Source organism: Tinamus guttatus, unplaced genomic scaffold (genome assembly GCF_059628265.1).
Source record: "Tinamus guttatus ecotype Peru unplaced genomic scaffold, ASM5962826v1 Tinamus_guttatus_pri_ptg000240l, whole genome shotgun sequence".
In the NCBI taxonomy this organism is placed as follows: domain Eukaryota; kingdom Metazoa; phylum Chordata; class Aves; order Tinamiformes; family Tinamidae; genus Tinamus; species Tinamus guttatus.
In genome coordinates this window covers 10,739,295-10,761,450 of record NW_028288774.1, presented here as the reverse complement: position 1 = coordinate 10,761,450, position 22,156 = coordinate 10,739,295, and the positions used below count along the sequence as shown (strand labels likewise).

The 22,156-nt window shown below is 46.8% G+C and overlaps 1 protein-coding gene across 1 annotated transcript; it reads left to right on the top strand.

The window, feature by feature from the left end:
• Positions 1-16,476: 16,476 nt before the first annotated feature.
• INS (insulin) lies at positions 16,477-19,968 on the top strand. Its single transcript, XM_010217738.2, has 2 exons — positions 16,477-16,663; positions 19,719-19,968. The coding sequence occupies exons 1-2, from the start codon at positions 16,477-16,479 to the stop codon at positions 19,853-19,855; spliced, it is 324 nt and encodes a 107-aa protein (XP_010216040.1). The 3' UTR covers positions 19,856-19,968.
• Positions 19,969-22,156: the final 2,188 nt, after the last annotated feature.

The window sequence follows — 22,156 nt, the reverse complement described above, 5'->3', positions numbered from 1 at the left end:
ACGGGCCAAGCTAACAAAGTTCAAGTGAAGAGATATGGTCCAAGTGCCAGAGAGAAACAGATAGGGGAAAGGCAAAAAAACCCCAGTTTGATAGAATGGAGAGGGACCAGTTTGCTACTAACACCTCCCTCTTATCACCTGCACATGCTCCTGTCTGCTGTAATTTCTCTCTTTCCTTCGCAGAGGGTCAGGTCAGAAGGGGACACAGGTCACGGCTAACACTTTTCTGATGCTTTTTTACTAGCAAAGCTGTTAGTGTGGAGGAACCAAGCTGTAACCACTAATAGCTCACAGGACACCTGCAACTGCCAGAGCTCGTGTGTGCCGGTGGCTGGGAACATGTTCAGCAGCGTCTTGGTGTCCTAAGCGCCACCAGTGAACAGAGCATGTCAGTCCTTGGGGGGATTTCACACACTTCCACTTTTCCAGTTCTGTGATACAGACACATCTCACATCATGTCCTTAGGGATCCCAATATCTTTGTCACCTAACGGACCCCCAGACGCATGAATAATACTGCTCTCGGTCATTTCTGAAAGAGGTAAAACTGGCTTCATCCAGCACTTGCTGTTAATATTAATGTCTTGATCTGACCCAGAGTTCTCAGTTAGCCTCCCCCTGCTTGTTCCCTTGTTATCTTCTTGCAGGCAGTCTCATAACTTAGCCGTTTTCTCAGAAGTTTGGCCCAAGGTTATGCAGCTGTGTAGTATCAGCGCTGGGCTTTGGGTCCGTGGCGTGTAGGCGGTGGAGGGACAGCACGGGGGGGTTACGCTAGCTGTTCACTTCATCACCTGCTATATTTCTGTGAGACTTTCACATCCACTCATCCACTACATATGGGTTTTTATCATTTCTTCTTTAAGGAAATGCAAGGCTTAATGGCTAAATTGTGGCTATCAGGAATAAGTATCCTCTGGGACTTGCATATACCATCACCCTTCGATGTAATTTTCACTGTAGTTTGGTCATAACAGTTTACTAGTTGTTATGCTTTATCCCCTCTCAAGCCATCACCTACATATGCTTAGCCTACAATTCTCTCAAATTTTAACTGCTCAGGTATCGATAGCACTTAGCTTCCCACCTGTATCAAGCCTTCCTTCTCTCTTTTATTTGATACCCCTCCTAAAACCCTCCTATACCTATACACCTGCTTAAAAGAACATCACTTAAGTCAGCATTTCCATCACTAGCTGCTAGCTCAAGTTTCTCTTGAAGTTGTTCCTTGGGGGATTACCCTGTAAGTGGATAAAACTACCAAGTACATTTGGCTATTATAATTTTAAAACGTTTATCCAAAGCTTCAGCTACAATTTTTGCAATCTGAGTGGATGCAGATCTTAAGAGATGTAGCTCTCAAGACTTGCTTAATTTTTAATCTGGGGTCCTAAATTATTACACAAAGTAGTTAAAACAAGGTAAGCAAGGCAAAGGCAGGTTAGATCACAATTTAGATCTCTATCCATGAAAAATTTTACTGGTATCTGTAGCTAAATGGATCAGAATAAAGAAGCTACAGCCTCAAGCAGGCAAAATCTGACAGGTGCTGCCCGTATAGCTAGGGCAGAGCTTGTGGCCTCGTTAGCAATGACAGCACTGGGTTCACAGGCTTCCAAATAGCTGCTCGCTGGGTGAAATCACAGCTCTTGCTTGTTACTCATGAGACACCTCCTGAGGACCAAGCTGGGATCTTGGTGGAAGTGTTTGCTCTTTCCTTCCTGGTCTTCCTGGGAGACCTCTCATTCTCCATGGCAGTGGGTGTTCACTACCTGGCTCGCAAGCCACTGCTTCCTTATGGAGCTGTGCTGAAGTCCGTGGCCCTGTGCAAACGCAAAGCAAGGAAATTCAAAACAAGGTAAAACAGCTTTGGTCTAGAAGCATAGGATCAGGCCTAGCACCTGCATGCAGAAGGTGGGTGGTGTGCAATTGGCACCCCCTTGCTTTGGAGAGATGTGATTGCATGCTGGATGAGGGGGAGTGAGGTTGGATAGGGCAGGGAGGTGGATTTTGGGGATATTTTCTGAGTCTGTATTCTTGGCAAATCCTGTATTTCCAGAATTATTTACCCCTCTAGGGAGTCACCTGAGAAACATGAATGTGTTCGTATTTACCATTACCCTCATCTATTTGATATATTATAGGACTTATGCTATTAGTAAAGTAACGGGGCTCCTTCTATTTCGTCTCTAGGGCATACTCTTTTTTATTCAATTTCAAATACTTCACTCAGCCCCCATTTCCATAAGTTATATAGGGAAAATAGAAATGAGATTAATACTTTCTCATTTTTCTCATTTTTATTTCTTCTACCTGAGCATTGATTTCTTCTCTGTCCTGCTTATTTCTCTGTCTCCCACTGATTTCCTTCAGGATATGTAGTGTCTTGGACTTGGGGTCACCAAGGCATGGACTGTCCGAACAAAATACAATGTGTTGGTAAGGCAGTCCCTGCTTTGTCACTGTTCCCTAGAGCTGCTAGTATGGAGGGTAATTTTTCAGCTCATTGTTTTGGATATTGTTCTACAATTCTTACTAATCTGATTGATTCCCTTTACCATTCCGTAGGGTTGCAGCTGATAAATTAACGCTGCCTTTGTCTAAATCTCCCAGTTAGTCAGTAGGGTTGGAGCTGTTTCACTTTCAAACCCCCATCCTTCACCTTATCCTATCTGAGCGGGTATCCCCCATCCACAATTTCCTTAAATGATATTTTTACAGTTACAGCAGATGTATTCCTCTTTGTGGGGAAAACCTCAACATACCCTGAAAATATATTTATGGTGACAAAGATATACTGATACCCTGCTTTAGTCTGTGGTTGTTTCTCCATATTGATCTGGTCGCTGTACCTGCTGAGGTCCGTGGCTCAGCTGATGCAGTGGAGTTGGCAGCTTTGATTTTTCTTGTTTGCTTCAGCATTGCTGCAAGTCTCGTGCAGTTTCTAATTAGGCACTCTGTTTCTTGCTTTGTTTGGGGCCAAATACAAAATCTTTGTGCTCGTACAAAGAGTGATTTGCTCTCCTTCAGCTGGCCATGATATCCATTTCTTCCTCTCTGATTCCTGGTGGGGCTGCAGAAATTAAACTCCCAGTCAGCTTGTCTACTTGGTCATTAAACTGTTTCTCACTATTATTTTCAGTCTTTTCATGTGCATAAAAAGCCTTTACAATAAATTTTATTCCCACTGCCTCTCCAAGCTTGTAAAATAAACCTCTGTTTTTCTTCACTGGTCCCCCATTATGTGCTTTCCAGTTCATTTCTCCCTATCATGCATCCAGCACTTCCCCCCGACATAGTAACTGTCTATAAGGAGATATATTGGGTTGTGCAGAGGCTTTATCTTTACTGGCTCACATGCCAACCTGTGCTTCTACTGTGGGTGATCCTTTCTCTAGTTTCACACTACTTGTTCTCCTGTTCCACTAGCAACAGCCAACTAATCCAACTCTGGAATAGATGTGTGTGTGTGTGTGTGTTTTTTTTTTTTTTTTTTTTTTTTTTTCCCTCCCTCTGTGTTAACATTCTTCTCTTTGTACTTAAGAGCCCTTGTGCTTTAGAGTAGGCTGCTGTATGTCTGGACTATTGATGGCAAAATCCTGGAAGACCACCACATCCCAAAACAGTCTTTCCTACAGCCAGGGAGCTTTTGTCTGAGCCCCTGGAGAGGATGTGGCTGGTGTGATGGGTCCTGCTTCCCTTTGCTGTTCTGTGGGTGTTTTTTAGCAGTACAGCTCCCACTGAACCAGATTATGTTGAAACCCATATTACAAACTGCTTCTCTTGGCCTGGGAACTTCAGTGCAGCAGCTTTTAAAGCAGCTTCTTTCACTTTAGGTAAAGTATCATCACAGTCCTTGCCCCATTCCTGATACAACTTTTCCCCCCGCCTCTCCCCCTGGTAATTTCTAGTGATCTGCAGATACTAACAGAGTTATGGATATGCTGCCATAAGAAATGAAATTCTCCTAGCACTGTTCTGGGCTGGGACTGATTAGTGGGAGCCTTTATTTCAAGACTTTGAGGTACAAAAGGCATTAACTTTTCTTGCACCTATCTGCCTTCTTGCTCCTCCAATTACAAGTCCCCAGTGGTTGCAGTAGTTGTGCTGTATTCAGATTGACTTGGAATCCTGTTTGGTCTACTTATTTTAAAATTCAGATGTATCTCTCTTGCACCTCTTCCTTCATAGTCCCCATAATATCATCCACAGAAGATAATACTCTTTTTTTTTTTTTTCTCTCTCCTCTGGAGACCACTGTTCTAGCAGGTGCTAGAGCAGGTGCTATTGCAGGTGCTCTGCCCTGCAGGATGCCATAAAGGTATGTTGCTGGTCTCTGAATGTGAAAGCAGCTCTGCAAATTGATTCTCCCCCTGCATTTTGCCATATGGGTGTTTGCCTGAATGGGGGGTGCATGTGGGCAGCTATTTGTCATAACTCGCCCAGTGTCCAAGGATCCCACCTCAGCGCCGTGGCTGTCATGGGGACCAGGGGCCAACTGTGCCCCACCAGGCGTGGGTGGCTGGTGCGTGCTAGGGTGCCCTGCCAGTATTTGAGCAACTTCTCACCAGCTCATTCAGTGCTCTCCTCCTTCCCCCAGTTTGTGGATTAACAAATGTCAATGGTTGTGTCCTTGTCTCACCTGTGTGCTGGACAGTTTGATTAAAGGCACGTGTCAAGGAGGGCGACCAGTGCACAGTGAGTCAAAGCTGGCAGAGCACAAGCTCTAATTGACTTACCTGGGGCAGCAGTCCTAGCTAGTGTTGTATATGCTGCTACCATCAGCTCCTCTGTCTTTTTCCTTTCCTATATATCATCCTTCAAATCATTTTCCTCCAGTTGCCTTCCAATCTGCTTTCTCTATCACTTCCTGCTGATACAGCAGTTATTAATAATTTCTATATCTCAATCTGCTTTTGCAAGGGTCTAATTTTAGCTTCACATTTACTCTGATCAGGTCCCTTTGGAGCTCTCCCCTGCTCCAGGGTGAATCACTGCACTATACATATTAATCCCGCTACTAAGTTCTGCAGTTTTTCTTTCTTTTTCTGCATTCCTTTGATTCTCCAGTTCCTCTTATACCTCCCTGTTACGCTTTTGAGCCACTAGATGGTATTCCTTTTCTAAAGACAAATTTGTTTTAAGTCACTTAGTCTCTTTTAAAACCTAATTTGCTCATCAAAGCAACTGACTTGTTGTATTGGCTCACCGCTTCCCATAATGATTCCGCTAATATAGGCAGCATATCCTCGAGTTTCTCTTCACGTGCTCCACCATGGCCAGGGAACACTTGCTCTTGCAAGAGGTGGGTGCTGATCCTGGTGGTTGCGTGGCACAGGCTCAGCTGCTCTTGGTGTCCTGAGGATTGGTTCTTCCTGGCTCCCCAGACCTTCCCGGAGGAGTTTGCACTCTGCATAGCAAGGCACCTGGGGAGAGCCCAGGCGATGGGTTCACACAGGGCAAAGCTTCCCTCCTGGCAAGCTGCAGGGGGGGGAAGGGGCCAAGCCTCCCTCTGAGCCAGCCCTCGCCATGTCCCTGACCCTCGTGCGCGCTCGTGCCTCACTGAATGGTCTCTCCTTGTTATCGCTGCTGCTGTGCATAGATCTGTCTCTCTGTGTAAAGAACGACAAAGCAGAGTTATTTTTCATTTTGGAATCGTGCTGCTGCTGACATGATATTAATAATAAAAAATATATTTCTGGTCTAGCATCCCAAGTTTGGCTCTTTCACCCTGCTCCTTTCCAGGTTCAAGCCTGCTCTCTTGCCTGCAGGCAGTTTGCAAAGCATAACCTGGGACCCATTAAGGCACGAGAACTGCAACTTGCGTTCATGCAGAACATTAACTTAGAGGTGGAAAATGATCCCTTGTTTGTGGACGAACTGATCTAAGCCTTTCTTTGCCAGGATATTACTAATTGTGCAGTAATGCATGGAACAGTAGTTGGGAGGTCCTTTTTAAATAACACAACAGGGGACTTGCCTTCACTACATGCTTTCTGTCCCAGCATTTCCCACTATTTCTGTTTAGTTCCAGTAATGCAGAAATGCCAGCATATGCAATATGCCCAGTAATCTACTCATCTGACCATTTCAAAGGGCTCTGAGCCTCCTGCTACTTTGGGAAATGCTCTTCTGGCTCATGGAGGAATTGATAATTTCAGATGTTGTCTGGGTAGAGGGCATGAGAACTGAAGCCATGGAACTGGCCCAAGCTGCAGAGCTAATACAGATGAGTGCTTGTAGGGCAACACTCTGAAGATTGTTTGGGGAGGGCTGCACGTGGATTTTCTGCCCACATCAGAGCCCGCTCTGCAGAGAGGTATCAGCGGCCGGGTAGCACTCCCTGCAGCTCTCTCTGCACTAGTTTTTCCATCTGACCAGTGGGACTGCAGCTCTGGGAAATTGTAGAGGGGAGATATAAAGATATACTCAATCAGTCATCTACAAGCCTCGCTGCAAGAGAAAAGTCACATGAGGAAAATAACCGGGTAAAATTGAAGGTAATTCTCTGCGTTCCTCAAGATAATTGATATTTCCTGATTTCAGCTGTGGAGTTACTTGCATTTTTCTCAGATATTAAGTATGTGCTGGTGTGCACAGGAACAGATGCTGGAGGCTGTGCTACAAACTCCCTACCTGTGTCAGACACCCTTTTAAAAGCCATAGGGATGTGTTCTGCTTGCTCAAGCCCAGGGGACTTTTCAGGTTACCTGAGCTATCTGATGCATCTGCGGGAGCTGGCAGATGTGGCACAGGATGCCTGAGAGGCAACTGGGGACCAGAAGAGCTACCTATGGCCACAGAAGTGTTTTGTACTCCAGAATTATTCGTGTGTTTAAGGAAACAAATTCCAGCTAGTGCTGGATGTTTGGCTTTTACAGGAAAGCCAGACTTACTCTGGTTAAATCCCTTTGAGAATCGCCTATGGAGCTGGATTAAGGTCTCACCAGCACGGGTCTGGAGCATCCATCCAGGCACCCCAGCACCAGCTGAGGGGCAGCTCTCTAATTTAGGACTTTTAAGGATACCCTATATCTTAATAGCCCTTGTTAAAGTGTTACAGCTTTAATGAATTCATCTTCATTACACGCCTGGGAGGTAGAGAAGCACTATCATCCCTGTAAAAGGTTGGCAGATAAAAGCAGAGAGAGGACCAGAGCGATTCAGACCAGGCACAGAGCCTTAAAAGTGATTACCTGCCCAAACAGCTCCAGGAAGATGTGCCTAAGAGGCAGGTTTGGGTCTCCAACCACTGCCAGTCCAGACTATCTTTCTTCTTGCACTGCGTGGGCACAGGGCAGAAGTTATTCCCAAAGCCTGTGCTTGTGGGTATGCACAGTGCACAGATACCAGCCCTGCTGCAGACAGGAATGGATCTGAATGAAAGCGTGGCTGACCTGAGCTGTCCTTCGTGGTGCTGATCCAGCTTGCATCAGGCTTCCTTCTCCCCGAGGACCAAAAAAGGGTGCTACACTTTACAGTTCAATACCTCAGTTTTCCAGGACTTGTCGATATTATGTTTGGAAAAACACTGAATTCCCTAGAGGAAAGCCAGTCCTGTGATGTTCTTTGGGCACAGTCAAAAGCAAGAACTATCAGAAATCTCTTGAAAATTGATGCAGTAAATATTTTAACTGAGTTTTGCTGTATAAAGGGTTTTGAAAAGTTTAGGAAAGGGTTCAAGTTTAAAAATGTCTATATTACTGTCCTGATGCAGCCTTGAGCAGCTCCCCCTGCGCAGCCATTGCTGTTTGAGGCCACAGATCAACAAAAGGAGTACCATGTCTGGACCTCTTTTGAACGTGCAAGTGCCTCATTTCCAATGGACCAGGGTTTCTTTGTGCTGGGGATTTAAAAAAAAAAAAAAAAAAAAAAAAAAAAAACTCCTTCCCGGAGGGGCAGAACCCATCCAGACTTCTCCCTCATTCCCCAAATCTTCTGCTCCAAAATTATGGCGGGTTTGGATTTGAATCTAGATCTTCAGCGTACAACCCCCCAAATGCAAAACCTTCTCGCTGGACCCAGCTGAGCACCATCAAGTGTTTCTGTACATGATGCCTAGAGGCTTTGCTTGGGAAGCATCGAGCGTTTTTGAAATCCGCTAAAAACACAGGTAGGAATTCAAAGCAAAGCATGGGTATGCAAGATCCGACAAGCTCTGTCACTGCCCATCCTCGTGGCTTTTCCTGGAAGGATAATGGTGTCAAGTCTCTCTTTATTCCTGAAGCTTGTTCTGCTGAGTGTTTCAGTGGTTGTTTTCTCTGTCAGCTCTCCGGGCACAGCAGGGTGAATTGATCTACAAAATATTTGCAGGGACGGATGGTGGAGGATCAGGGATATCACACAGATAGTTCAGGGCAGCGGCTGTTGCTCACAAAGGCAGAGAGGAAAACAGGGTGGGGAGAGGGAGTTGTTCATTTTCCTTCCCCTAAGGTCAGCCTTAAATAACTCTCCCGCCTCCCTCTGAGGCCAAGACAAGATAATAAGGACAAAAATGTCAGAGCGAGGCACCGGGCCCCTCTATTTACAGCAAAGGCCAAATCACTAATGAACACATCGGGGCTCTCTTTCTAAACACCGATAAGCGGTGGCTTTTGAATCGATGGCCCCAGACCCTGCGCTGCTGTAAATCTGCCTGACGCGGCTGTCAGAGGTACGCTGTGCCCCGAGCACCTTCCCAGGCATGAGGGAGCCCCCGGCCGGGGCGAGCCCACGGGCTGGTCCCTCCTGGGGCTCCGTGTGCCTGTCTCCGAGACACCCGCTCCCTCCCTTCCTGCTGGCCCTCTAACACTAACAAGCCTTATCAGGAGGATTTACACCTCCTCGTCTAGGAACCTAAACAAGCCGGTAGGCGAAGCTCCCAGCCAGTTATTGCTGTGCCTCCAAATCCCTAAAGTAGCTTTAAGTGCTCAAAACGATCCGCTTACCCGGTGATTATTAATGGTATCTGACCCTGGGAGTCGTGATGCCTTGGCAGGATAGACGGGAGAGCTGTAAAAGCACAGACCGTCCGACTGTGTGGGGTTGATGGAGAGGAGGGAGTGGGCCCTCTGTGAGCCCACAGCTTCTCCTGGCCCTGTGGACGTCTCTGGAGAAAGGAGTAATCAGCAGAGCTGCAATAAAGCTGAGCAATGGACATAACTTCAAGGAGGTGTTGCATGTGAGAGTAATTTATTTATTTATCATCAGGGGATGCCATACTAGAAAAGGTCCTTTGGCATAGAGCTGCATGGGTCAGTGCACTGTTAATTCCCATGTGGGTGAAGCTTTGGTAGTGAGATGAAAGCTCAGAGTGTGCCACCAAGGCAAAGCAGTGCAAGGCAACTCCAGATGGCAAGTCACATCTTGTGGAGAAAAGCTGGGCCTCAAGGCACCACAGCAACAGCAGCTAAAATCTCTGAGAGCTTCTTAATCACAAAAGAGGGGCTTTTTAAGCAAACTCCATTCTGGAGAATGGGGTGTCAAAACATCAGCAGAAAGTGCCTTGCAAGAATGAGTTCATCACTGTTCTCTTGCAGTATCTGCTACAACCCCTAATTTTACCATCAGGAAAACTACGTTGATGCCCATCATGCCTATGCTTTTCAGCATCATGGTATTAAAGTAGATCTTCTGTTCTCAGGGGCCTCTCCAGGTTCATCTAAGTCTTCGCTCTCCAAGTGGTGCCTCTGTTCTCACGTGCTAGGGAAGTCATTGTGGTGGCATCATGAAAGTCTGTTCCAATTGTGCTTTCCATGGTTTTCTGGTCTACGGTTTTAGAAACTAGAGGAAACTCCATGATGGACTCAATGGATCTCTCATAGTCATTTCCTGAGGAACAGGTAAAGATGTTCTTTAGTTGCCCTCATTGACTTCCATGATTCTGATCTGTAAAGAGGGGCAGATATGGTATCAGTTCTGAAAACCTATATTTTTAGATTGGTGCTAATTGGGATTTCCAGGATTTCTTGTGTCTATGCAAGTTATTTGCTGATTTTGCTGTTCCTTATCTTTCCTCTACTGAGGTGTCATCACCTCTTCTAATGTTTATCTATCTATGCCAACCACAGCTTTTGGGCCATTAATAGCTGCAGATTTCATCTTCTCCTCATTGATAAACAAACTAATTTGTTCTGCTGTGTCTACTAATAGCTGTGTCTAGCAACTATTAGCAGCTCTTGGGTGCTATTTTCTCCTCTACTTCTCAAAAAAAAATGTATTCAATAATATTTTAACAGGCTTAGAAAAAGCATACCTTTTTTTTTTTTTTTTTTTTTTCCATGTATGTTTATAGCCTGGCATTCGTTCTTCCCAAGATGAATGGGAAGGATTCTGGGAACTTTAGAGATCATTAAATAAGGTCTATTTTGCAGCCAAACCAATTTGCAGTGCAGTGGTCCCAGGTGAGTTGTGTCTGGCCTCAGATCAGGGCTTCACTGCCAAGAGGCTGATCTGAGCATCACTATGTGGTCAGGAGGGAGGACCGGAGGACCTGGATCATCGGAGACCTTGAGCCCTGAGCTTGGGAAGAGGGAAAAGAAAGGATGGTGAAACCGGCACAACTGCTTCCTTCACTGGGCACTAGCAATGTGGGGATGAGGAGCACGTGCAGCTAGCCCCAGCAAGCCATCTGGCACCAGTCCTGGGCCCTAGTCTGTTAACAAGAGCTCCTGGCTCTTCAGAGCTGCTCTGTGGAGCATCTTCTGTCAGGAAGCTGCATCACCAGGTGTTTGGATGTGCTTCTTACCTTCTCCTCAGTGTTTTGGAGCAGCCTGGTTGTTAAAGGCCAACACAAGGGTGATGGGAATGGGTGGGAACATCTGGTTGGTTACATTGGACTTTGGGCTGCACCCTCCACTTCATGAATCAACCCTTTGTGCTCTAAGCAGCAAGATAATGTCCCTGGCCTGGAAGAGCCTGGAAAATTGTGAAATCCAGAGTCTGGCAGGAGCGTCTCTCTCTGGCCCCACGGCTGGAGGGGAGATGGGGACAGCTCACCAGCGCTGCATTCAGACAGCAGCCTGGATTAGTTTACAGAAGCAGCTGAGATTACTTTTATCCCAGTGAGTGGCCTCCTTCTTGGCTTGCACAATGTCCCTTTTGAAGCAAGGGCAGCTCTCATTGTATGGCTCCAGATAAGCCGCAGAGCCTCACCCTTGCCAAAGCAGCCCCCTCGCCCCAAGAGCCCCCAGCGCCTGCCCCACCTACCCAGGAAGGCCACCAGGTATCTGTACAAGCGTTGGAGGATTCGTTGCAAGAATTCACATGGTCAAGCACCCTCCCTGGCACCAGATTCACTCTCTGTCCTTTGCTTCCTCTTCCCGGCTCACATCCTCGCTGCTAGTGGGGTGGTAGCACCTTGCACTGGTTACATGAGACAGCATAGCAGGGGCGGAACTGGGGCACCTTCTGGGGGCTGGCCATCCTCAAAGTCGCCTGAAGCAGTTCAGAGCCCTTCTGATGCCTTGGAGCTGCATTTTTGGCAGGCCTGCTGGCTGGGCCCAAGGATGCGTTGGCAACTGGTGTTGCCTTAGGGTAAGCTGTTTCACAAGCCCTTGAACTTGCCCTCAGTGTAGAGGAGCACACAGCATCACCATGGCATTGATCTCTGCTCTGCTTCTGGTGCAATGTGCAGATACAACCCAACACGTCCGCAACCGCTGCTGGCCATTCTACAGAGACCTGCCAAGGGCATGACTCCATTAGATGGGGAAAGAGCTTCAAGTGCTACTGCAGTGCCTTTGGCAGGTCTTTACCTGGACACATCACTGCCAAACAGCTGGAGGCCGTCCTAAGGGTCTGCTCAACCTGGCCACCCACAGCCTGGGGACGAGGCCGCATGGCCCCAGCAGTGGCCGCTCAACGCAGCAGCTGGAGCCGGGGCTCACGTTTCTGGGTCCCCAGGTGCTTGCTGAGAACTTGCTCGCCTCAAGAGCTGACCTTTGCTTTCAGTAAAACTTGCACAAACTTGTAATCGTTAACTAGTTCCCCCATAACGGGCTTGTTATTTTTCAGGACAGGGTTTGAAAATGCTAGACATCTACAGTAGTAAAGATTTTATTGTGCTGGCAATGGACTGTAAAACTTGATTACATGACACCGGGGATTGCCTAAACCTCCTCCCCACTGATGCAACCGCTCGGGGTTGGGGGGTGACAGGAGTGAGGGAGATGGTTTCAAGTCACGTCTGGAGGTGATTTAGCACCAAGGGCAGAAGTCAGGAGCAGCCCGCTCCCACCCAGCGAGTCCTTTCATCTGGGTGATCCGAACGGGAAGCCAAGCGGCGGGGGCTGAGCGGGCTGGTTGCAGGAGGCCACGAGAGCAAAATGATGAATGAGAGTTTGGCGAGCTCTTCCCTATCAAGTGAAAATCACGGGGAAGCCCAACATGAAAGAAGCGAGCTGGGATTTCCTGTTAAAAAAAAGCTTTCCTCTTCAAAAAATGGGCTCCCCTGTCTGCTCCCCTTTCTCAGTTTGCTGCTGACATGGGAGTTTTCCCTCTAAGACAAAACTTTCCACAGTTTATATCCATGTTTTGGTTAACCTTTTTAGCTTGCCTATTTTTCTAAATCACTGCTAACATTTTTCATATTTTAAAGGTCCATTTATGGTAAGAAAATATGTTTTCCAATAAATAATCAAAGTTATCATATTTTGGAAGGAAAAAAAATCACTGTAGGAAACTTTTACAAAAAATTGGCTCATGTTGGTCTTTGAGCCAGCATGATATCTTTTTTCCTTTCAATAAATCTTCCAGCGTATTGCTCTGACCCATTCCTGTGGTTGAAAGGCTGAGCTGGGATGAACGACCAGAGCGCGCTGCCTCCAAGGCACTGGGGGTCCCAAAGGGTCCTCCCCAAGTCCCCGGCCATGGTGATGGATGGGAGGATGTGGGGCTGGAAACGAGAGATCATGGTCTGTTCTGGAGGGCAGCAGGAGGGCAGAGTTCACGCTCCTCCTTTCCTCCCTGATCTCCTGCCACGTCTGAAGTGTCGGAAAGCTGCCACTGGCGACGAGCCCAAGGATGTAAGGAGCACAGCTATGGGCCCCTCCTCTGGCAAGATTTGTAGGTGGCACAAATCTTGGGAACCATTTCTAGCACTGAAAATCTACTTTAAATAGAGTGAAATGTCAGCTTTTATGCTGTAGAGTTAATAATTCCCCATCTTTTCATGGCAGAAAGAAGGTCTGAGTAAGTGAATTCCCTGCACTCATATCTCCCTGAAACCTGAGCCCCTCTTCATGGGTATACCACTAGGTCATTCAAGTACATCAAATATTTTTTTGAGGGGCAGGGAGACAGAGATAGTGTTACGCATTGCGCAGAGATGCTATTAACTTTGGTTGAACATCACAACTTGGATTTATTCGCATGAGGACGGAAGACCTACATAGCAGGGGACATAGTCGATAACCTTGTCTCACATCCATTTGAGCAAATAAGTCTCCTCCCTGCACACTCATCAGAGATTTAGCACTTTTCCCCAGCCTTTTTGCAGTCACAGTAATTTAGCAAACACATGATACTGCCATGACAGAGGCTGATGGGACTCACTACAGACTAGATGCTGATGGAAGTATTTGGGAGGAATTACTTTAGCTGCTTAAGAAATTGAGAGTCTGGTCTGGGTCTCTGAGCATTATGCTGATTTCAGTGAACTTCCTTCTGATTTACACATTTATATATGGAGAATCAGACCTATTCTGATTCAGCAAGCAAGAGTTCAGGAAGATCAAAATGAGTCCTTTTCAGTGATTCTAACCTAAATATTCAGTGTAATGGGAAGTCCAAAGAGCAACTAATCCCTGACATTTAAAATGCCTTTCACTGACTGAAAGCCTTTGCAGAAAGAAGGAAGAAAAGCATGTTGTAGTCAGTAAGGACACAAGCATGTTACTAGCAGCAGAGAAGAAAGTAGGTCGAGATATCACAGAGCTGTCCAGGAAATGGGGTAGAGTTGTGAAAGTGAGAGCAGAAAGCTGAAGTGGCTGCAGTTTGCACAGGACGGATTCACATGCTTTGAAAAACAGGGACCAGTGTCAGAGTCATGAAACTTGGTGGACTCCCCCTTGGACTTGTCAGAAGCAGTTTCAGCCCTTGGATCCTTTTTCACGGTGATGTCTAGTGCCATTCTAGACCATGGCAGTGCAGGTCGTTGTGAGCCGATTATTTCCCTGTGTGATTTAATGAGCAGTTAAATAAAGGCATTAGGGCAAGCTTTGCTGGCACCTGAATTGGTACACGCTGCTATAATACAGAATCACAAATCCCAGAGCAGCTCTTTCAGACTCTCTACAAACTCAGGTAGACAAACCAGTAACGCTTGCTTTTTCTTCCTTTTAGTCACCATTACTAGAGATGCAGTGGCTCCTTCCAACCTCAAACCATGGGAACTTTGGACTGATGTTCATCAGGACAGGAGCCCTGACAAGCCAATGTCCTCACTCTGATGGACCTCTTTGGTTGGCTAGTAGGAGAAATTGCTATACTGGTTTATATTCAAGTCAGTTTTCCAAGTTCCTCTTCACAATGATGAGTACTGACCACGCATTTTAATCTCATGAGCGCACAGCAACGGATCACAGTGAACATGGTAGTTGTTCTGAGCGCTACCAACAACAAAGTGCTATTTGTGAAGTGATGTTTCTTCTGAACTGGTGGGGAAGAGGAGGAGCCAGAAGAAGTGTCCAAACTTGCCCCCAGGGTACACAATTGTTGAAGAGAAACATGAAGGATTCTTAACTGTCATAGCCCATCAGATCACCTACAAGCTCAGATCTGCTGTAGACTTTGCCTGGAAGGTGTGAACATGATCAGCTGAACCATCTCAGCTAGTAAATAAATATGACAACCCCAACCGAAAACATTTCTGAAGACTCTTTCTTCATCATGGGAGACTGCCAGTTGTTTGAAGCAAAATGTTTTGCTAGGATTTACTGGAAATGTTTCTTGGTGTTCAAAATGTGCAAATTTTTAATTTTCAAATTTTAGCCCTGCACAGGGCTAAAACCATCACCCACCTTTTCCTGCAAAATGCAGATGTTGTTCCTCTCCCAGCCCAGGCCCTGGGTGCGTGTCTCCAGCTCACCATTGCATGGGCTGTGAGAGGGGCTTCAGGTGCCCTTTGCTGCGATAACTTGTTTTCTTTCCTCTAACACCTGACAGTGGCATGGTCTCACTGACCACTTGGTCTCATTGCAGCATACTTGCTGAGATGATATTAATCAAACATATTAACGTGTTTGCCTTTAATTTTGCACTTCAGAAACAGCTGTTGAGGTGGACAGACTGTTGGCCACCTCAATGCCAGCAGTACTTATTGCCAGCATTAATGTAATCATTACAACTGTAATTGCACCATTACCTCTTGCTAAAAGGGTCACTGATGGCTCAGGATGAGCTGCAGGGGAAGCAAAAACAGGTAAGACGAAATGAGATGGAAACTGCAAACAGTTGCTTCTATCTTAACTTGTCTAAAGACCTGTTGATCCTACGTAGTGAGAACTTAATGTGCCCAAACAGCAAAAATTTGGGCTAGGGCGTCACTGAGAAGGCGGGCTTCCGACTAGATCTTGTGTAATTTGGGCTAATGTAAAGCATATAAATACAGGAAACAGAGAATGGGAAACACTCTGCACTTCCAGGAGCAAACTTCTCTCCATCACTTGCTGATACTTCCTCGGGTAAGTCTAGTTACCTCCTTTTAGCTTCTACCTGTGCTTTGTGAAGCTGTTTGCTCAAGTGGATGTAACTGCTTGTGACAAGTACTGGCTTGCTAGTGGAAGAAAATTAGGTCCCCTCAGGCCGTTGAGCACAGTGTTGTTTTTGGGCCCTCATAAAAGAATAGTCCCTTCTGACTTGGCACAGGGGGCTTCTCCCCTGAAGACATCCACTGATCTTTGCTCTCCTGGGCAGGTACAACAGAAGGCTCAACTCAACGAATCTTGCAGCACACAGGCTCTCCTTCGGGAGTCCGGCCCCAGGGCTGAGCAGTTTTTGCCAGTGCTGGTACATCCAAGACTTGAGCTTCTGCTCTAGCACTAAGCCCAGGAGAGGTCCTCTGGGTGCAGTCACAGATCCTCACTGAATTTAATCCCAAAGATTTTACAGACTTTCCCCCGATAGCACCTTTCCAGAGCCCCAAGCTGGTGATGGGATGCAGGGTGGTCACCATTGCTGGTCGCCCCATAAGTGGGCACCTGGGGCTCAGTTTTTTGAGGAAGTGAGCAGGGAGGGTGGGAAGGACTGACAGGAGCATGTCGGTGGATATGCACTGTTGGCTATAGTTATTAGTTATTTACTGTCATTTGCAAAGCTGTGTCTGTAAAGCTGTCCTTCCCTCTCCAGCCAGAGGGTCTTCAGAGGGTCCGTCTGCTTCTTTGATCTCAGGTTTGTGCCAAAGGAGCTGAACGGGGCAAGATGCCTGATAACCACTTAATTCTCCCTTGCAGGCCTCCCTGTCTCTCCTCTCCCTCTTGCCCCTGGTCTCAGCAGGTTACCATGGCTCTCTGGATCCAATCCCTGCCTCTCTTGGCCCTTCTTGCTCTTTCTGGCCCTGGGACCAGCCATGCAGCTCCCAACCAGCACCTCTGCGGCTCCCACCTGGTGGAGGCTCTCTACCTGGTGTGCGGAGAGAGGGGCTTCTTCTACTCCCCCAAAGCCCGGCGAGACATTGAACAGCCTCTAGGTAAGTGAAGGCTCCCCATCAACTTGGCAAGGTGCTTTGACAGCTCTTCTGCTGTTTGAACAGCTGTCTTCCCAGAAACTCCCTTGCTATGTGTAGACACTTTGTGAAGATATTGCTTGCTTGTAACAGCTGCTTTCCCCCTTCAGACCAGTCTGTGAGAGAGGAAGAGGTCCAGGTATGATAGAGATGCTTTTCTGTGCAGAGGGAAAGAGTGTGTGCAACACAAGGGTTGGGATTGATTGCAGAAATATGATCCTTTTTTCTGGTGGCAACCAGAAGTCCAGTCACCAACGGTGACCACAGTTGTATGCTATGTGGTGTAAAAGGCAATGGTCTGTTTTGGACAGTTACAGCAGTAATATCCTCAGTGGTGAATAGCAGGAATTGCTTTAAAATACCAAAAACACTGTATTGCCAATGAAAAACTCCTCAGGTTAAAAAAGCAGGTGGGAGGGCAGGTAGAAAAAGAGGTTTATGGAGCAGAAGGAATTTTCATTGAAAGCTTAAGCTTGTCTGCCTATCTCTTGGAAATTAGAGGCTAAAATCAGCCTAATACCCACCCCAGACTTGTGTGGCTATGGCTTGGGTCTGGAAATGCCCATGGAAAATAAGGGTGGGGAGAACTCAAGAAGCCCCTCTTTTGTCCCAGGGCAGGATCAGTTATCTCTGTATCCTTCCTGACCCATGCTCGTCTAGCATGCTCTTTAAAACCTCCAGTGAGGAAGATCTTCCTGCTTTCTGAAACTGTCTGTTCCCATGCTTCCTCTTGAATGGCCCAAATGGCCCCTGCCATAAATTATTCCTTTTCTTCTCCACAGTGGACATGGGGAAGAGTCTACTGCATTATTCTTTATGGCAGTTTTCCAAAACACTTAAAGACCTTTACCATGTCTAGCTTGAAATTGCTCTCAGCTATCCCATGCCCTCAGCTTCTCCAATATGCCTTCTTAGGTCATATTTTCTAGACCTCTGTCCATGCAAATCATTCTCAGTTTGGACCCACCCTCCTTTTCCCCGTTTTTTTCTTATGGGAGTGCTTGTTTTGATCGGTAGCAGGGCAAATGCAATTTTGGCATTACAGAGATCTCTGCTCTCTGTCACCTGCCATGCCCCCAGATGGACTGGACTGTGGGCCACCAAGGCAGACCTTTCTGCCTAGTCCCCCTCTGGAGGATACCAGCTTCCAAACAGCTCTGGAGGTTCCCAAGCTTGTCCTAAACGCTTTATCTGAACTTTCTGTTTCTGGGATACAGCATGTCCTGTGCTTCTCAGTTTCACTTGTGATCGAGTTTGAACTCCAGAGAAGTTACAAGTAGTGAGCAAATGTCCTCTATCAACAGTTAAATTTCCAAATTGAAAACAGATTTGCAGAAAAGAACCATAACAGTAAAAAACACATCTTCAGTGCTCTGTATCTGACGCTAATCCCCTTCCTGAGCTGTCACTTAGGAATGGTGCCTGGGGCTTTCTGCCATACAAGGACCTACTGGAAACGTGGCATTTCCATGGCTTGGTGACCATCAGGTGGTGAATGTGCAGGGACATTTGAGATGGGATGCTGCCTGCATCCCCCTCTGCGCCGAATCCCTGTCCCAGTTTCAGGCACTTCCAGCACTGAATGCGAATGTAGGTGGGATGGGGCATTTTGGAGAGCTGCCTTTGAACACTGTGTTTCCCATGCGTATCTCGACACGGCCAGGACCTGCAGTGCTCACGCTATAGAGCAAGGATGATGTTTCTCCTGGGAGAAGGGTACTCACAGTTCCTCTCAGCTTCGTGTCCTCTATAAATTCGGCAAGCACACTCTCTCCTTCATCCTCTGTGTTACTGATGGAGATTTTGAACAGCACCAGGTGCAGAAGAGACCCCTGCCAAGTCCCGCTCATTTTAACCCTGGACCTCAAGGATTAGCCCTTACACCACCTCCTCTAACTACAACAGAGATGTCGCAGCCATCCTCCTCCCACTGAGTAGTGGTTTCATTTGTATCTGCATATGCATCGCATATGTGTGCGACTGTCCTGTGAAAGAGTCGCAGTGGGCTTAGGAAGGTGAAGCAAGATAATGTCAGAGAAGATAGGCAGCTGATTTGCTGCATTTTTTTTTGAAAGGCTACATGGTCTATTTGATTTGCTTTTGATGTTTCTGAATACCATCACATTTGTTAAAAGTCTTTTTATCCGATTCTCTAAATACCATAGGGAGAATTTCATTAGGGCCAAAAAAATTTGAAAGGCCTAAAAGCTTTCTAGTTCTTTTTCCAGTATTTTAGCCTGAGCTAATACCTCTCTATCACATGAGCTAGTTGTACTTACTATCTTCTCCCAGAAGACCTGAAGGATGAAGATGAGTAAATTGTGAAATATCCACTAGATACATCCTCTTCCGTGAAATGTTAGAATAAATCTTCTCTGAGTTTTCCTCCCAGTGCACTAACACAATGATTTCTTGTCACTCTTGGGTCTTGCTCATTACATTATGCTTTGGGGACTTTGGGAATTTGCATCTTGTGCTATACTTTTATCCTGGCCTAGAAACCTCATCTTATCCTCACTTTCCATGCACTTTCTTTTTGTGTTGAAGTCACTGAAGACCTCTTAATTTATCCATGCAGCCTGAACCGTTTTCTTGACAAGTTTTCAAGTTCCCTTCAGCAAATGGCACGTTTTGTTTAGTACTATGTGTGTTCAAATCCCCCAATTTAGCATTCCTTTTAAAACTTGTCCCCAGCTGTGAGCACGAACACACACAAGTGCTTCTGCACTTGGCTCTAGGCTACATGCAGGCAGCGAGCAAGAGCAGGCGGTTCGGGACCAGCTGGGAAATGCACCCAGCCCTGGGACGAACCCTTCCTTACAGTTCCATGGATGCAGACCCCAAAAGTGCTGCAAGGGGAGATATTTGCAATGCTCCTCCTGTTTTCCAGCTGGCTCTGGCCAGTCCTGGTGTCTGAAAGGGAGCCTCTGCAGAGCTCCGTAACCAGGAATGATGCTGCATGGAGTCCCACAGCTCATCTTCTTTATTTTTTATCCCCCTTTTTGTTTTTCCCTCACAGTGAGTGGGCCGTTGCGTGGCGAGGCAGAAGAACTGCCGTTCCAGCAGGAGGAATATGAGAAAGTGAAGAGAGGAATTGTTGAGCAATGCTGCCATAACCCGTGCTCCCTCTACCAACTGGAAAACTATTGCAACTAGCAGAGAGGCCAGCAGCGGGGAGACGTGGGAGAAAGGGAGAAACATGCACTTATGCTATTGCACCTTCAAAGCGATTGAATAAATATTGTGAATCTGTTCAAAGCATCATGCTATTTAATTCGTCTATCTCGCGGGGCAGGACATTAGCATTTGTATCAGGAGTTTGTCACCTGTGCTACTAAAATGCAGCTTGGAAAGGCAGCAGATATGGCTGGAGCCACCCATCACTAGTCTTCTGCCATGCAGATGAACTCCCTGGGGCTTAGGGAGGAGGATTGCACAGTGCTAAATTGGGTATGCAGAGCACCTTAGTATCTCTGGTGCCTCATGGGTGAGAAAAGTTTGAATGAGACTTATCTTTCTAGGAAAATATTACAAAGGAATATCTATGGAAATTCAGTGCTGAACAACCTCATGAAGTTCGCAATCCAGATTTAGAAAGGCAGTTGGGAAACCAAACTTCCTCAGATACAAGTCGGAAATAGTTCAGATTAAGCAAAGAATTAAGTCATCTGCTAATTGTACAGAGAAAAATCATGGCCAATGGCCATGACCGATTTAGAAAGTGTATCCAGTTCTTTCCTCTGGTTGCCAGTGGCCCAAGTAGGATCCCTTAACGTGATGTGCTTGTTACTCACGAGTATTTGACCAATTGTGTATAGAGAGCAGATTTCAGCCAAGAGGAGTTTCCCTGAGCTGCTGCCACGCATTGACTGCTGTCACATTTGTGGCTGAGCTGTGGTGAGTGCAGCCCACGTAGCAGCTGCCGGTCCTTGAGCAGGATGATGCCGTCTGCTGGACCAGCTTGTGCCTCCCTGGCTTTTGCACCCACAGGTCCAGCTTTCCCTGTCTTCCCTCCTTTAATGGGGCAAGGATGTGCATCCTGTGACAGGAGTCCTCTGATGTATCCCTCTGTCCACCTCTTTCCCACCACCATCATCTTCTGCCCAGCCCTATGGCCTATTCCCAGCAGCGCCTGCAGCTGCAACAGGGAGCCCTGGGCCAAAATGCTGTGGTTATGAAAGCATGGCAAGCAGTTTGCTGTTCCCAAGCAGCTTGGCTCCCAGCAAGCCTTGCAGCGCATCTCTCTGGTGGTTTCTAAAGGACACCCCTCAAGAAGCATTTCTAGCTAGTGCCCCTTGAGATCATCAGCGTTGGTGTTATTTCAGAAAAAATACCAGAGCTATTGCTCACGGTAAAGCCATGAACATATTTAGGCATGTAATGGGGCTCCAGCAACTCCACATGCCCCAGGGAAAAGCGACCCTGAGCCCAGAGGCAGGGAGGGGATACGGCTGCTCAGTCCACTTGCAAAGACTTGACGGGAAAGCATGTCCAAGGAAAGCAGCACTGTGTGTGGTGAGTCTTCATTGTGAGGCATCACTCTGCTCTGCAGCTGGAAGCCCAAGACTTATGAGGGGCCAGGCTGGGACCCATGTTACCCGTGTTACCTGTGGCTGCAATCCTGGATGAGCCTGATGGGGTTCGTGGGCCTGTGAAAGGCAGGTAAGCAAAGAAGCTCTGCCATCAGGAGCCAGACCTGCTGAACATGCCTGGTGGCATAGGAGGGGGCATGGCCTTGGGCACCTGGCTGCTGGACTGATATTTGCACGTTTCCAAATGCTATATGGTAGTGATGGAAATACCTGGTAGAAGGGGGGTTAGTCAAGTCCTTTGGAGATACTTCTGCCTTTTCCTTGGCCTTGGCTGGGTTATGTTCTCCTCTTACAGAGCACTCTCAATCCACTCTTCTCCAGCACCTGGATTTTTCCCCTATATATTTACAGCACTTAGTCTCAGCAAGGTTGAGTGGAATATCAGGGTCTGGACAGAAAAGGCTTCATTACCGTTTTTATGGAATGGTAGGGTGGTTTTTATAGGAGAGCATCCCCAGAGCTAGCACTTCTGCAAATTCTCAAGAGCACCAGTATTTTGCTTTGGTCCCTTCTGCCAGCCACCCGAGGTAGAAGGGACATTTCTTGTGCATAGCCATGCTACTGTTGCTGTATGTGTGGTTTCCAGCTAAAATGAGACAAGGGTCTTCCTTTCTATTAGTTCTTTGTATTTTAGATGGTGGCTTGGAGCCAGATCTACAACTGTTGGATACCAGGTGAATATATGACAGGAATAAGTATTTAGTACTTCCACTGTTTTACATACAAAATCCAAACACCCTTCAGTGATGCAGAGGTCAAAAGAAGTGTGCAACAAATCCAAGAATTGAACCCAGTGAAGATAACAAAGTTGGGAATTTTCTAAGGTTCAAAGGAAGAATTTTCTTTTGCTTTGTAAAAAGAGTCT